This window comes from Cannabis sativa, chromosome 7 (assembly GCF_029168945.1).
Source record: "Cannabis sativa cultivar Pink pepper isolate KNU-18-1 chromosome 7, ASM2916894v1, whole genome shotgun sequence".
NCBI classification, from domain to species: domain Eukaryota; kingdom Viridiplantae; phylum Streptophyta; class Magnoliopsida; order Rosales; family Cannabaceae; genus Cannabis; species Cannabis sativa.
Genome location: NC_083607.1, coordinates 45929244 through 45947121, shown reverse-complemented (window position 1 = coordinate 45947121; position 17878 = coordinate 45929244). Strand labels below are relative to the sequence as shown.

The 17878-nt window shown below is 33.4% G+C and overlaps 1 protein-coding gene across 1 annotated transcript; it reads right to left on the bottom strand.

Moving 5' to 3' along the window:
* Positions 1-15008: 15008 nt before the first annotated feature.
* LOC115696567 (probable aspartyl protease At4g16563) lies at positions 15009-16824 on the bottom strand. The gene has a single exon (XM_030623461.2). It carries the CDS (start codon positions 16792-16794, stop codon positions 15202-15204), a length of 1593 nt encoding a protein of 530 aa, XP_030479321.2. The 5' UTR covers positions 16795-16824; the 3' UTR covers positions 15009-15201.
* Between the last annotated feature and the right edge of the window lie 1054 nt (positions 16825-17878).

Sequence of the window (17878 nt, the reverse complement as noted above, 5' to 3'; positions counted from 1 at the left end):
GCCAGGCAAGTTAGACAGCGATCAAAACTTAACACCGCTCTTTAAAGTCTTAAAGGCAACACACTTTTTTTTTCTTTTTTCTTTCTTTTTTTTAAGAAATATATTTAATTTAAATCTAATATGCTTCCTAACATGCTCTCACATTCATATTTATTTAAAATACTAAACAAGTACAGGCTTACTGAACCGTGAACCGAGCTTTCTCTGATGAAGATTGTACATGTCATAGCAAGCTTCGGTAGACAAACCTGGCGGCTCTGATACCAAAATTGTAACGCCCTAATGCTAAGGCAAGCTACAGTGCTTTTTCAATAATTGTGCAATCTTTGCTAATCAAAGAAATTTCTCGAAAAACGTGTCAAATTAAAACTTTTGCATTAAATACTAAACTTTGTAATTTCATAAAATATTTACAAGTGCCGGGATCCCGATTTTTTAAACTTTATAAAATTTACTTTTCAAGCATACATTCCAAAATACACAGAGTTACAGGTTGCACAGCGACTTTCAAAATACAACTCCCAGATGTCCCGAGACCGAACACTCCAAGTCGCGCCGCTTGACATGTACAATCTCACCCGAGCTCAGATTCACTCCTGTTCAGCTTTCGCCTTTCCTTTACCTACACATAGAAGCAGAAACTGTGAGTCAACAGACTCAGTAAGAAATGCATATAACATATCATATAATTTCCGACCTGTAAATAGGCACCCATACACCTATTTACAGAGCTTAACATATGAGTATGAACGTTCTAACTAGGACACGACCATGTACCATGTACCACATACACTCATTATACCTTCGTATTAGTGTAGGTAAGGTATGACCGCACCTTGAGTACTATCTAGTGTTGTACCACAGACACCTTGTACCTTCCCGTACAAGTGTTGGTAACACTATGATGTACTTCCAAACATCACACACCTTACCAATGCACTCCGTACCACAACCGTACAAGTGTTGGTAGTGTATGAATCACAACAAATAAGCATGTATACATATTAACACATACATACATTCAGATAATCACATCATACATTATACACAGCTCTTACCTGTTTTCCGAATTCAAGTGTGTTGGCCGACCTGAACGGAATTCTCGTGCTAGATGGATGCCCTAATCACATATTGAAACCGGGTAAGCCAGATGATTAAAACCCTAATCCCGGTGAAACCAAACCAAAACCCTAGGTTCTGCTATACTCTAAAGGGGTTATTCTAACTCTGGAAATGGGGAAACACCCAACCGAGGCACCGAAATGGCAAAAATTGAGAAAATGAAAGGCCCGGGGAACCCTGCCAAAACCGGCTAGCCGGTTTTTGTGGCACTGCAAACCGGCTAGCCGGTTTGCACCAGTATTCCCCAAACTTTTCATTTGTTGCTCAATTCTTCACCAATTGCCATGAAACCTTCCAGAGCTCCTATTCAATGTACAAACAATATAATCCAGCCAGTAATTCACAGAATAAAACAATAAATGTCAACTTGCCATTAAAGCTTAAAGCTTGAACTCAAGGCTTAGAATTGCACAAAACTAACAACCAATCTCTAAACCAGCTACCATGAACTAAAATTAAGCTAAACAAACCCTAAAATTCGAACTAAGCAAACCTTAAACCCTAACAGCCCCTATAACCCAAAATCACTTCTTGAAACCAAAATACAACTTCATGAACTTGAAAAAGAAAGGAGCTAGGGTTACCTTGGTTATTTTCCTTGAATCCTTGGATGAAAATACAGAAAATTATGAAGAAAAAAAATTGGGTTTTCCTTCTGGTTTGTGAGGGCCGAACACCAAGAGAGAGAAAGGAGAAATGGTTTCTTGATTTCTCTAATTTTTAATTTCTTTTTCAAAATAAAACCCCTTTTCATTCAATTATATTAAAATAAAATAGGTGTCATCACCCAAGGCTGCCACCTAACCCTCATTTAACCAATTTACTAAAGACTAAAATTCCCTTAAGATTACAACTTAGGTATCTTTTTAAAGCTAGGGGTAAAATGGTCAATTTCCATAGCCCCGCTCAGTCCCGATAAAATATTTTCTCTAAAATATTTCCCACTATGAAATAAGGTTCTAAACTTACCCATGTGATCAATCTAGCCATCCATCGCATTTTCCGTTGTCGCCGAACAAAAATTACAAAAATAACATATTAAACATATAAGCTAGATAATACCCCTAGAGTTTAATAAAATCTCCGGAATTGAGAAATTATAACTCTAATATTTATTTCTAAATATTGGGGTCCACAAATAAATTAATTCACAAATAATAATAAAATAATTAAAATTAGTGCTAATTGCCTTTACTAATCCATATACTAGAGCGGTCATTACATTTTAAGTCCCAATTTCTTGCAAGAAAATCAATTACCATGGGTCTGATACCAGTTATTAGAAATTATTTTACCAGGATCTTAGATCTACTCACAAGTATGTTGATTAACACCCTAAATATGAACTTCTAAAACGATTATGAAATAAACACATATAAAGTATTAGAAACCTTACATTGGGTGCAGCGGAATAATATGACTCCTTCCGTTCAGATCTCTAACCCTTGAATCCTTTCTATCGCAGAGTATTATCAAGATCTGAACCTGGATCTCTTTCTCTCCTTCTTTAGTGCTGAAACTCCTTCTTGCTGTAAGTCTTTCTTCACGATCTTCCTCACTATGATTGAGGTATCACTTGCTGTGTGTGGGCACTACTATAATCACTAAGTATTTGGAAATCTCAAGGAAGAAGAGAGAGAGAGAGTGGGCGGCTTGGGTTTAGAAAGAGAAGGCTCAGGTTTTTCTCTGAATGAAACTGTAATTTTCCTGAAGACTTCACTATCTATTTATAGCATTCTACTAGGGTTAGGTTTGAATTATTTGGCATTAAAATAATAAAAATATCAGATGATAAATGCTATAAAAGTGGCCGGCCCTAGGCAATATGGATTTGGGCCTCACTTTTTGCAATTTTGCAGTTTTATGATTTCTGCATCTCATTTTCTCAAAAACGCCAATTTTCTAATTCAACCATTTAAATGCCAATTCTAATTATTTAATAACTATAAATAATTATTAAATAATATTGTCATTTATCATATTTATTAATTGAACCATACAAAGTATCATAATTAACAAATATGCCCCTAAAACTCTTTCTTTATAATTTCGCCCTTACTTAGTGAAAAATTCACAAATAGACATAGTCTAATTTGAGAATTATAATTGATTAATCAAAACCAATTATACGAATCTTACAAGCAATATTATCTCAACTAGTGGGTGGACCATAAGTCTATATAACCGAGCTTCCAATAAGCAGATCAAGAATTTATAACCTAAATTCACTGACTTATTAATTCTTCGTTGAATCCACGCATAGAACTTAGAATTGCACTCTCAGTATATAGAATGCTCTATATGTTCCACCATATAGACACATCATCAGTTATCCATTGTTATAATCCTAATTTGATCAATGATCCTCTATATGAATGATCTACACTGTAAAGGGATTAGATTACTGTTACACCCTACTATGTATTTTATCCTTAAAACACTTAACCCCGTATAAATGATATTTTAGCTTATGCGAAATGAGTACTCCACCATTTATTTTCGTTTGGTCAAGCTCGAAGGAGATCATCCTTTACTTACTATTCGCCAGATAGAAGCTATAGATTACATGTTTATGTTAGCACTCCCACTCAATTGCACTACCGTGTTCCCAAAATGTACGTATCACCCTGACCTAAAAGTAGGCTTAACTAACAAATCAAAGAACACGAATAGCCTCTTGAGATTGAGCCTAATCATAACAGGATTAAGATCATTTGATCTAGGATCAACTAGGCGATATTGACTTGAATAGATATTACGGTAAGTTTAATAAATCTAAGTCAAAGTTCAATATCTGTCCCTTCTGATGCATACTCCATGCACCCAACCTGAGCTTTACTTTAACCAATGCCCTGGAAAGAACATAGCATTTCTCTAAATGCAAGTAAACTCTGTTGTAGATTATCATATCAGTAAAACCCTGTGTCTGATAAATCTAGAAAACTTTATTCACATAGTCATGTTTACTTTCCAAAGTGTTGACAACACAATAAACAGGATCAAGTATGTGAAAAGGGTTTCAGATGAATTTATAAATCAAATAGACAAGCAATTCATAACATGAACCAAAACATACACAAATGAATGAAAAATACTTCTGTTTCTTTATTGATCTTAAATAAAATGGATAACATTGAAATGAGTTTTATTTAGGGCATAAAACTCAACATTTTTAACAAAGAGATGAATGAGTTAGCTTGTGCACTTGACAATAGTAACATTAAAACTACTCGGATTCCAGCAAATAATGATCCTTCCCCCATTATGTCATGCGTTACTAGAGGTATAATACCATCCAGAAAATATTCTTACGTTTAAGTGTAATGATCGCTTTAGTAATTTGGATTAGTAAAGGCAATTAGCACTAATTTTTATTATTTTATTATTATTTGTGAATTTATTTAATTGTGGACCCCAATATTTAGAAATAAATATTAGAGTTATAATTTCTCAATTCCGGAGATTTTATTAAACTCTAAGGGTATTATTTAGCTTATATGTGAAATATGTAATTTTTGTAATTTTTGCTTGGCGACAACGGAAAATGCGATGGATGGCTAGATTGATCACATGGGTAAGTTTAGAACCTTATTTCTTCGTGGGAAATATTTTAGAAAAAATAAATTATCGGGGTTGAGCGGGGTTATGAAAATTGACCATTTTACCCCTAGCTTTTGAAAAACCTTAGTATTGGACTAAAGGGCATTTTAGTCATTTCCTTGGTGAGAGTTAGGTGGCTGCCTTAGTATGTGACACCTAGCTAGTTTATGGCAGCAAGGATTAATCAAAATTCCTTTTCCCAATTTAGGAAAATCAAAAAAGAAAAGAAAAAGGAAATTAGAAGGAAATTGCGTTTCTCTTGAGCACTCTCTCTTTCTCTCTTTCGGCTGAGACAAAACCAGAGCATGGATCAATTTTTCCTTCCAATTCTCTGAATTTAAGTTAGGGATTCAAGGACGAGCAATCAAAGGTAAGCCGAGAACTATAGTGTTATGTTTTGAAGCTTGAAAAGTTTAGTTTGAACTTGTAATTTTGAGATTTAGTGGCTGTTAGGTTTAGGCTTGCTTAGGGTTCGAATCATAGGGTTCAATTGAGTTGGTTTTAGCTTCTTGTGGCTGGTTTTGATGGTTGGATTAGGTTTTATGCAACTTTGAGCTTTGAGTTCAAAGCTTTGAACTTTAATGGCATAAATTGATTTGGTGTGTTTTTCTATGAAATACTGGCTGGGTTTTATGGTTTATGCATTGAATAGGAGCTCTGGAAGGTTTCTTGGCAATTGGTGAAGAATTGAGCAAGGAATGAATGGCTTTTGGAAACCTGGTGCAAACCGGCTAGCCGGTTTGTAGGGCCACAAAAATCGGCTAGCCGATTTTGGCAGGGTTCCCCAGGCCTTTCATTTTCTCAGTTTTTGCCTTTTCGATGCCTCGATTGGGTGTTTCCCCATTTCCAGAGTTAGAATAACCCATTAAGAGCATAGCAAAACCTTGGGTTTTGGTTTTGAGTTTCCCGGGATTAGGGTTTTAATCATGTAACTTACCCGGTTTCAAATGTGATTAGGGCGTCCATCTAGCACAAGATTTTCGTTCAGGTCGGCCAGCACGTTTGAATTTAGAAAACAGGTAAGAACTGAATATAACGTGTGATATAAATATCTGGGTGTATGTATATGTATGATATATATGCATGTTGTGTGTATCATTGTATATGTTTGGGTGATATCATAGCGACACAACCATTGTGTCGGTTCAACAGTACAGGCATCGTACTGGTTAAGAGTGTTATTCACCCTCGAAAGTATGATTTGGTACTATGATAGCGACACAACCATTGTGTCAGTTCAGCAGTACAGGCATTGTACTGGTTAAGAGTGATATCATGGCCAATTATACTTTTGGATGCTATTGATGCTATCATAGCGGCACGAACATAGTGCCGGTCCTACAGCACGATTATAGTGCTGGTAGGAGTGATATCATGGTCAATAGCACAAGCAGTTAGAACATTCATGCTCATCTGTTAAGCCTTGTAAATAGGTGTATGGGCGCCTATTTACAGGTCGGAAATTATATGATATGTTATATGCATTTCTTACTGAGTCTGTCGACTCACAGTTCTGATTCCATGTGTAGGTAAAGGAAAGGCGAAGGCTGAACAGAGGTGAACTTAAGCTCGGGTGGGATTGTACATGTCAAAGCAGAGCGACCTGGAGTGTTCGGTCTCGGGACATCTGGGGATTTGTATTTTGGTAGTCGCTGTGCAACTTGTAATAAATGTATATTTTGAAAAGTTAATTTTACAAAGTTTGAAAACGGGTCCCGATATATGTAAATATTTTATTGTATTATAAAGTTTAATAATTAATATAAAAGTTTTAATTTGACACGTTTTTTTTTAGAAAATTCTTTGATTAGCAAAGATTGCACTGTAATTGAAAAAGCACTGTAGCGTGCCTTAGCATTAGGGCGTTACATTAAGGCTCCTAAATTTCGAGCGTTAACTCTCGTCTCGAGGAGACCAACTAGCGCTATTTTTTATATTTCCAATCAATTGCTTAACTGAAAGTTGCTTATGTTGGCTATTGATTCCTCAGACGTTCCAAGCCATAATTCTATCCATTAGCAAGAGTGGGACCTCTCCCTCCCCTGTTTTAACTTCTTTATCCTGTTTCTGCATACTCATTTCATTCCCTCCTCTAAGTGAATTGGTTTCTGTAGCATTCTCTAGAACTTGAAAATGACTGCTAGTTTGAGCAGGCTTGCTCCTTTCAATCTCCTTAGTTTTCCAACCTTTTGAAATAGGTTTGAAACCATCTTCATCTATTTCTTCCTTTCTAATTTAGACTTCTGTTCTAATTTTTTAACAACCCATACATGTTTTCCATCAAATTTTTTCCTACAATCAGCCGTGTTGTGAACCATACCGTGACAGTGTCCACACAAAATTTGATACTCTAAAGGCTATTTTTTTCTTTTGCTAATTGATACTCTAAAGGCTATTGTGATATGTTTCTCACATTTCTTGCTATCTCTAATCTCGATTCGTTGTAGTGTCCATCATTACCACATATGTTCAACCCAAGTCTTCATGATGTTGATCAAGTTAGTTTTTTAATAAAAAATTGTTGCCCATGAAACTACTGAAAGTATGGATATGCTTATTGTAAATTAGTATATTTTACTTATATATGTATATTATATATAATTTAATTTGTGGTTGTATCATCTGAAGAAGAAAAAAAGTTTGGGTATGTCTTAATCAAGGTCATTGTCTTCTTTTTCTTTTTTAATTATTCATGTGTGAGTTTTAATTAATTATTTTTTGATCAATAACATACAATAATGAAATGAAGCAATAAGAAAAATTAAAGTGATAGAATAAGAATTAACAGACTATTATACTTTCATTAAAAAGTAAGTAGAAAATAAGAGATGCTCATGATTTATAATATTTTACTTATATAGTAAAAATATTAACAACTACTTAAAATATCAATTTCTAAAATAAAAAAATACAAAAAAAAAAAATAATCATAATAAATTTTATTTTTTTTAATGATTATAACGATAATATTTATCACAAAATCATTATTATTTTTTATATATTTTAAAAATAACAAATTATATATTTAAGTTTAATACTATTAATTTATTTTATAATACATACACCGTAATATATTATATTTTAGATTATATCACTCATTATAAAGTACAATATATGTATAAATTATAAAAGTTAGGCCACACCGCGCGAAGCACGACTTAGTTCCCTAATTACATTATAAAACATTAGTCATTAATGTATTACTATTTTTATGATACAATATTAATACAACTTTCAATATTTTAACCAAAAAATATTTAAATCCTTAACGTTTTTTAATACTATATTCATAAATCAATATAATATACCTTTTTTAATTAATATATATAATTAATAGTTAGTATGTATTGAAAAAAATAGTGGATATATCTTTCAAATTATTTTTACAGATGTTATTCGATAAAAAAATAGTGTGTTGACATTGCTTTTAGCAATCGATGGTGAATCTTTTATTAATGTGATTATGAAAAAATAATAATTAACTAATTAAGCAATAAGAATACAAATTTTTTTATAGAGGCTCGACCTCGTGATAGTGGTAATAACTTACTCCAATTTTTGTTATATTACATACAGTATTGCTAAGATGACACAGTGTTGGCCAAGTGAGTTTCTTAACAATCTCGTGAAAACTTACAAATATTTTAGCAGCATAAGAGCTCTCTAAAAATTAAAATTTCGAATCCTCAAATAATGAAATGACTTCATTATTTATAGAGAAAATATATGAAATATGTTACTCAAAATAAGTGGGAAAGAAATGGGAAACAAAGTATTAATTCCCTCAAATCTATCAAATGACCTCAATCAATCACACAAATATAGGGATTTAATTATGCTACAATTGTAGAGATATTTAAAGAAAATATCTTAGATAATCTATAATTGTTGCATCCTTCTGCGCGAGAGATAATGCTTTGCTGGATATATGTGTTTTGCTCGGAATATTATGAGATTTAGAACCTATCTAGATATTTCATTTTGAAGACTTAAACAAACAATTTGAGCTTGATTCCTTCTAGAAGAAACATCAAGAAAGTATAGCCCGTTTCGGTCTTTATAAGTTTTCCACGTGTCACCCTATTCAATGCCACATCACCCTATGCAAATATTAGAATAATATTTGCCCCTAAGTCTGCGTGAGAATAGTTTGTCGTATGTAGACTTCTTCTATCTTTAGGTTGCTCGAATGGGTGACACGTATCTGATCCCACGTGTCATCCCAGATTTGTTGTGATCTGTCTGTAGTTGGCATATCTTTACTTATCTTTTCAGTATCTTGCATTTAATGCTCTACCTAGGAAATAGAACATTGGGTATCATGAGACGGTTATGGGGAATATATCCTCTGATGATTGTACTCTTTAATGAGTATTTTATTTTCTTTTTTGAGAGAAAACCAAATTTGAATTCCAAATTATCAAACTGCCACTCAAGCACGTGATAAAAGGGGAGAACAACTAACTTTGCATTTTTTTTTTACCAATTTTCAAACTTTAAAAACCAGATGCGAGTAGTGATTTAGATTATTTAGTGGGTTTAATTTATTGTATGAAGGGCATTAAATAACATTATAATGGAATTAATGTTAAAAAAATTCGTAGGTTTGGATAAATTCGCAGGATTAAAAACTGTTTTAGTAAAATGATCATATCTTGAGTTTTAGAGCTCCGATTGAGGTGATTCCAGTGGTGTTGGAAAGATAATTCAAAGATCTATAAATTTTGTAGAAATAGTTATATCATAATTTGGAATTTTTCTAGGTGAAAACTGAGCCTAAAGTTACGAGATAAAGGGCTTACTTTTAAAATTTAAAAATTAGATATTTGTTGATTTAATAATATTTTAGCATTTTATTATATATTATTATTTTTAGTTAACCTAAACCTATCAGAATACGATATCTCATAATCTTTTTTATCAAACCCTAAACGTTTTATTTTTCCTCTCCAAACCAATTAGTCAAAGCTTCATTCTTCTTCATGGTTGCTCCTCTCAAACCTTCCACACTTCTTCTTATTTTCTATCTTCATTCTTAAAGTTTTGGATTTATAATAAAGGCTTGTGGGCTTGAGACATCAAATAAAAAGTTGTGAAGAGGTATGAAATATTTTGTTGCTCAATAATGCTAAATGTTATCTAGGGTTCGGACCTATTATAATTTTTGTTTTTCAGAAAAAACAAGTTTCAGTAAAGTGATGATATCTCTCTTGATATTGATCCGTTTCTAGAGATTTTTGTATCTTTGGAAAGCTTATTCGATTTCCCATAAGTTTTATGAAGAAACATTTTGTTAATTCGAAGTCATACTATGTCAAAAAATTAGTTTTATTCAATATCATGTGATTCGTTTCTTGAATCTTATTCTTGCAAAACTGTTTTGGTAAAATTGTAATATCTCCTTGAATATAATTCCAATTTCAAATATTTTTGTATCATTAGAAGGGGAATTTAATTTCCTAAAACTTTGATGAAGATGTTATCTTCTAGTTCTGAACCATTCAATGTCAAAAGTTTGTATTTTTGCTAAGTCGTGTAATTCGTTACTCCATATTCCTTCTCAGAAAAAGTTTAATAAAAACAATCATAACTCCCTCAGTTTTAATCCATTTTTAATGATCTTTATATCATTGGAAATATAATGAAATTTCCTATAATTGTTATGAAGACAACTTTCACTGAATTAGTGTAGTTGTTGGTCAAAAATAGTGATCTTTCTGATGTACTGTAAGAGTACGAATTTTAATGTTAGGGCCTTGAACCATGTGTTGTTATAGGTAGTAGTGACGAGATAACAAGTCTTAAGCAGCGGGATTTTAGGATCTTATCCTCAACAAGAAAATTCATTGAGGTGCTTGGAGTAGCAAGAATATGTTCTTAACAACTGAGGTAAGAAGAGTGGACATTTGTGCACAGGGTGTATGTTGAAATATACAACTTTATTATGGGTTTGTATTTACATGTTTTATTCTATGGTAGATTGTTGTTTTATGCTAATGTTATTAGTATGTGATAGTGAAAAGGCTTTTGACTGTTTGTGTGAGAATAGCACTTATAGGATAGGTTTTCTGCTGCTGGTGTGAGCATAGCACTGCAGGATATATTTTTGGCTGCTTGTATGGGTTTACTTGTAGGTTATCCTATCATGGGGGAGTACAACTTGTGATAAGGGATTGCCCTATTGGATGCCGAGTTTTAGAACAGCACAAGACAGGGCAAGTTACACTTCATGTCTGATCAACATGAGTGGGAGTAGATTATCGTATGTGAGGACAATGTGCGATAAGATACTATATGTTATGTGTGTGAGTATAGCATGCATTAAGATTACACTGTGATTTGATGTTGTATTATATGTGAGAATAATATGTGATATGACATGTTGTTATGTGTATGCAAGTATGGTATGAATTGATTTGATGTTGTGATATTGTTATACTTATGACTATGTTATCTAGTTGGGGGGTTATGTCCTACATAGCTCTTCTTACTGGGCGTTAGCTCACAGGTACTCTGTGTGCAGGTAAAGACAAAACTAAACAGTGAGGATGGCCGGCTCGAGACATGGATTACATGTTAGGGGATTGTCACGATGTTTTGGTTTAAAATATTTCATTAAAGATTATGATTCAAATAGTTTTTGCAAAGCTTTATATTTTAAGGTTATGAATAAATAAATGTTTTGTTTTAAAAATAATGAGATCTCATGCTTAGTTATTTTTCATTAAAGAAGTCTTTCATTGTCTTTATCTTAAATGTTTTTAAACGGACTAGCTAGTGTGACATCTCGGGAAATCGGGGTGTTACATATATGATGTTGTATTGTATGTGAGAATAATATGTGATATGATATGTTGTTATATGTATGCAAGTATGGTATGAATTGATTTGATGTTGTGATATTGTTATACTTATGACTATGTTATCTAGTTGGCAAGGTTATGTCCTACATAGCTCTTCTTACTGGGCGTTAGCTCACGGGTACTCTGTGTGCAGGTAAAGACAAAACTAAATAGTGAGGATGGCGAGCTCGAGGCGTAGATTACATGTTAGGGGATTGTCACGATGTTTTGGTTTAAAAATATTTCATTAAAGATTATGATTCAAATAGTTTTTGTAAAGCTTTATATATTAAGGTTATGAATAAATAAATGTTTTGTTTTAAAAATAATGAGATCTCATGCTTAGTTATTTTTCATTAAAGAAGTCTTTTATTGTCTTTATCTTAAATGGTTTTAAACGGACTACCTAGTGTGATGTCTCGGGAAATCGGGGCGTTACAATAACTAAACTAGAAATACCCATTTCTCAAATTCTCAACTAATAACAATTAATTAAAGACTATTCCTTGATCCTGAAGTTTCTTTTCTATGTTTGGTAGAAATCTTGATAATCTTTTCAAACACATCTAGAAATATACATACCTCAAGTATATTCTTTGTTTTATTGACAATCCCTTGGCAAGTACTACCATGCCAACTTATAGTGAGTCTCCCGTTGATGATGTTAATTCATCAACATCTGAGACTCTCGTGTTCTTTTTCTATCATTAACACTAAGATTGCACTCCCTAGTTCATATGCTACCACTGCTTTCTTGCAATCATTACTATCTGCATACTTGGTTAACCACTCTAAAACTTATTTTACACTTAATTATATAGCTTGTTGTTTAATAAACAACTTACTTTGTGATCCAACATTCACCAATCACTCAAATAGATATCCATTAAATTTCATCTCAATTCATAAGTTTTTCCCCATTCTGGGTGAGTATGCCTTCCCATAATTGCTTAATAAAGTAATCCTTTCCCAGAATTTCAATGGTCAACTTATATATTATATTGACTATCCAGTCAATTATAAAGTACTCTCCATCATTACCGTATCACCTTGGTAATCTTCTTTACCTTAGTGATACCACTATTCATCCTGACATTCTTTTATACGTTACCCCGGTAACGTCTCCACTTCAAGCCTCCGTTGGGCCCTTACGCCCACACAATGATGGCTCTTATACACGAGTGCATCACTCTAGCTATTTCCTGGACTGACAACTGGTCCCACGGACCAATCCAAGTGTTTCTAACGTGCTTTGATCTGACTAGCACGCTTCATGGGGAAATTTCCTAAATGAAATTACCTCAAGTCAAGGACACTAGTTCTTTCATGGTGAGCTACCAAAACAAGATGCTTCTTGCTAACATAGGTAGTCCCACGCCTACATAATCTCAAAATTACTACACAATCGTCACCTTCAATTCATTTAGGATTCCAGACAATACTCATAAATTGTCTTACCTTTGGTAAAGCTAGATCACTTCTAAACAAAATATTTTGTTATTTGAATCAATTAGATCAATGCTTCCATTAACTAATCATGTTCTATATTCCACTAGGGAATATAAATAATTTAACTCATATTGTCATCTTTCTAATCTGTCCATCATGTTAAATAGGTTACCACTAAATAACATACATGCACAGTCCATTCAGATTTCTTGATGTCTCTAACTAAATGTACAATGTTTAATATCAATAACAATTATAATATTGTCCATAAATTCTAACTTGAGTCGGCCGAATGACCGATATCCGGGTCCCCTTGAATCATAACCAGCACTTGGATAGGACCCGTACACTTTTCTTCTTTAACATTAATCTTTCTTAACTGTGGACAGGTTCTTTTCAGATGACCCATTACCCCACAATAAAACAAAATCTGGCTCTACATTGGTTCAAATGGCGCCTTTTTGCATTTTGAACACTCAGGATAAGGTCACCATCTCTTATACTCACTTTGACCGCTATCATGGTCACCCTAGAACCTTTCGTTCTATCCCATAATTTGTGGTTCATTTAGTTTTTGCTTCTTGATCTATTAGTAAGTTGGCTTCATATATTCCACAACATCTAATGGTACAGCAGGAAGTGTCGGTATTATAAGGATAGACACAAGATGAGCCTATTGTTCTTTCAGATCTCAGATCTATTTTCCCTTATTGTCTAATCATATCCTGCATAACAGAATTTACATGTTCCCAACATTATGGCAATGAAGAATTCTCTTCCTTACCGTTTGCTCTGAGCCCAGATAACTCGCTAATCAGACTATTTGATTGCCCTTAATGCTTAACTTATCACACATTTAGTTCGCATCTTCTAACCATTTAGAATTCAAACGGATATCAATATCAATATGCATATACCATACACATATTCTTATCACAATCATCACTATGCTACTTTTCCCAACATATTTTATCATAGCCTAGGCAGGTAATCCAATAGCAAATAATATAAATACTTACTATATACCATGAGTCGACCTGTTCTCGCAACAAATGTACATATTCGACCAGTCTTCAGGACCTTTAAAACCATGGCTGCTCTGATACCAAGTTGTAACGCCTTAATCTATAGGGACGCCACATGTGTGATTTTATAAACTAGTTTAATACTAATAGAATAATTAATTATTAAAAACTGTGATAATATTAAAAACTCGACTAAAATAAAACACTAAAAACGGATATTATAACGGCATAAAAAGTGTGTTTCGGGAATTCCTGTTATAAAAAGTTTTGCTAAAGAAATATATACGACAACCATTTAAACACAAAATCAAAATACAGAGCAGATATAGCCAGCCCAAAACAACTTTTGGCAACTCGGCACGCAGGCTGGTGAGGTCAATATGATTTTGTCCCGTGATGTACTTTCACGGTATTCTGTGGTACATTAGATGGGTCTCAGGGTACATTAAATGAGTGTCATGGTACGTTTCTACTTTTTAACCTTAATTACCCCTAGATCAATCTCAGCCGTCAGATCAAATAACTCCCTCATCTGACGGCTGCCGTACATCACGGATTACAATCGTGAAAGTACAATAACGAGACAAAATCATATCCCTATAAATGTATTACATGTATAAAAATATCTACATAAGCAATTATTGTTGGTAAAAAAAATAGATGGTTCTTTAAATTTGCTAATGATTGAGTAGTTTGGAAAAATTTTATTACCAAAGTTTAAACTATAAAATTAAAATTAAATACAAGGAAAATAACAATTAAAATTGAGAGAGATTAATAGTCAAAAACTCTATATTTATATATTTATATCAAGCAAGCAAGTTAACTATATGAAGAAATTTAAATCAAATATGGTTACTACGTATAAGATTAATAAATTTATAAGCCAAAACGAAGAATTAATGATGCATTGCCATTAATATCACCATTCAAGCGAAATGTAAAATGATACAAGGAAAGGGTACGCAAAGATCATGCACCATACTCGTAATTTTCATCATTTTTAGAATTGAAAACCACAACAAAACAAAAATAACAAAACATAAAAACCTCATTATTTTCTTGAGTTATGAGATTTTGATTAAAAAACAACAACAAAATTGTGTTGTCCAAGACTGCACTACCAAAGATAAGCTACCATGCATTATTAATTAGCCTATATATTAGGGTTTCAAAATGTGAAGTCCATGAGATACTGCAGAAGAAGCACAATCCATAGGCTGAAACCCAATTCTCTCTTTCTCTAAATCATACACAACCTTCATATTCTGTTGTTGGAAGCTTCCAAACACGCCAGCCGGCCCATTTTCGCCATCTTCCATCCTTTGAAACAATAAGCACTTAGTCACAGTGGCGTTCCTCGGCGGTCCCATGGCGTAGAAATGGGTTCCTTCAGACAAAACAATGCTCACATTGTTTAAAAAATGGAATGTAATTGATGGAAGAATATCAAAATCTTCTCTGGTAGTATCAATAGTGTTACTGTTGCTGGTGTTATCATTATTATGAGGATTAGTATATGGAATTCTATAGCACAAATCGAATCCGGTCTTCATTTCCATATCCTCAGCTCTAGGATAAGAAGATATCACTGAGCTAAGTGTGGAAAGAAGTTGAGAGTAGATAGGCTCAGGAAAATGTGTATATGTTGTGCCTGAGTCTATCAACATGCCACCATTTCCTCTTGAGTCAAATTCTCTCAAACTCAAAGGCACTTCACTACTTGAGCTAGAGTTTCCTATGGTAATGGCTTCTAGACCTATATAGTAAGAGTTAGGGTACATTGAACTCATTAACATTGGGGTAAACTGCAAGTTTTCATCTTGATCAGAAGAAATACTAGCTAAGTTTCCTATAACTAGTGGGCTTGAAATATTAGGGTTGTTTGCAAATTTGAAGGGCAAGAAACAGTGAGAAAAACCCTTTTGAAGAAAACCTAATTGGGATGGAAGTGAAAGAGTTCCCCTACCAAACCCTGCAATCCCAACAGGCTCTTTATAAGTGGACCACACACACCCAAATGAAAAGTTTGGTATTTCCCTAGTTGGATTACTAATAATAGTACCATTATTATTAATATTAATGCTAATAGTAACATCATTAATATTTTCATGAACCCTAAGGGTATCTCTAGTAAGCATCCCTGTGACAACTCCACCTGCGCCATAAGTGTAAGCAAAAGAAGGACATGACCCACATGATGATGAGGATTTTATGAGAGTACTCAACAAACAACCCGCCATGGTACAAGGGTCAATGTAGTTATCTGAGCTATGAATGTCAATACAAAAGGAGCTACTACAAGGCTCTCTAGCTGTGGAAGAAGAATGGAATGGAGAGAAAGCAGTTGTCAAGTAGTACTTCTTGTTGATCCCATCATCATCACAATCCAAGCAATGGAAAAAAGAGAGATTGTTCCCGCATGGAACCCAAGTGAGATCACTCCCGGTATCCATGTACACATGAATGAGTTGTGGGGGTGTACCTAAATAAAGAGGTATTAGGTACCCATCTCGGACTGCCCTTAATGGCTCCACCATGACAAAGGGTTCTGATTCATGAGTACTTGCACTACTGCTACCTGTTGTTGATTGAACTGATGAGACAGCTCGTTTTGGAGTTAAGAGAGTCATCCTTGAGTGCTTAATTCCAAGGACAAAAGAGTTGGCTGATGAACTCTGCAATTGCTTTCTGGCTACGGCTGAATCCACATTCAGAAACACGCTGATGATCAGAATGAGAAAAACATAATCCATGATTCTGGTGAAGAGAGTGTTTCTGTTTTTGGTCATGTATTGCATGATCAGATACAATATATATATATATATATATATATATATATATTACCACTCATGTATTCTGGTTTTTATAGAGGAAAAGTTTAGGGTTTTATTATTGGTTGATAATATTTAGTTAAGATAGGTTAAAAGAAAGTGGATGCAGACGTGTATGTGCGTGTGTTTATATGGGTGTTGTATTGGCCGGTACGCAAAGCCAAGGATATCTTAACGGCTAAAGCTGATCAATGGATAAACAACAGAGGATTATAGACAATTAAAAGCAGAATATAAGGAAACTTAATTAGTTAATTAATAGTTGAGTAGTGCGATTGCATTGCTACTACTTGTATATATATGCATGTATTATATACCGGTATACTTTTCTCTTATATGTAGTACGAATTATGTATTATAAATTATGATTATTTCATATTATAACATATATTTATATTATAATTAGTGGGAGTGGGATACACTACGGGTTATCTCTGGCTATATTTGAGTAAGAATAGTCTATATATATAAATATAATATATACTTGTGCGTGTGTGTGTGTGCAGCTTTGCATAGTCTAAGCATGCCCATACCTGCTTATGATGAGTACTTTGCATAGTGTGATATTATTTAAAATCTGTTATGTTGGAACACTTTTTTAAGGGTTGGCGGTTACTAAAATAATTGAGGGGCTTTTTCATGTATATAAAAAAAATAACTAAATTACAACAATACTTATAGTAAGCCCTATACATATTGATATAACTCATAAACTAAATATTACCAAATATTATTTCTTTTACTACTTCAGCCGCACACGGAACGAAACAAACAACTTCACACACACAACCTTCGATCGACCACCCCAACAATCCAACACAACCGAAACGAAACCCAATCGAAAGAGATAACAATACAATAGATTTTATCATATTTGCAAGTATTTTATATCGTCAATACAATATAAAGCTCTTTAAAAAAAAAAACTTTTATAACATGTTTAGTTTTATTAATATGCTAAATTAGTTGATATAAAGTTGGTTTACAGATGTCTAACAATTATTTT

What these genes read in the sequence shown, in the direction of transcription:
- LOC115696567 (XM_030623461.2), bottom strand. Translation starts at nt 16,794, where the DNA reads ATGGATTATGTTTTTCTCATTCTGATCATCAGCGTGTTTCTGAATGTG.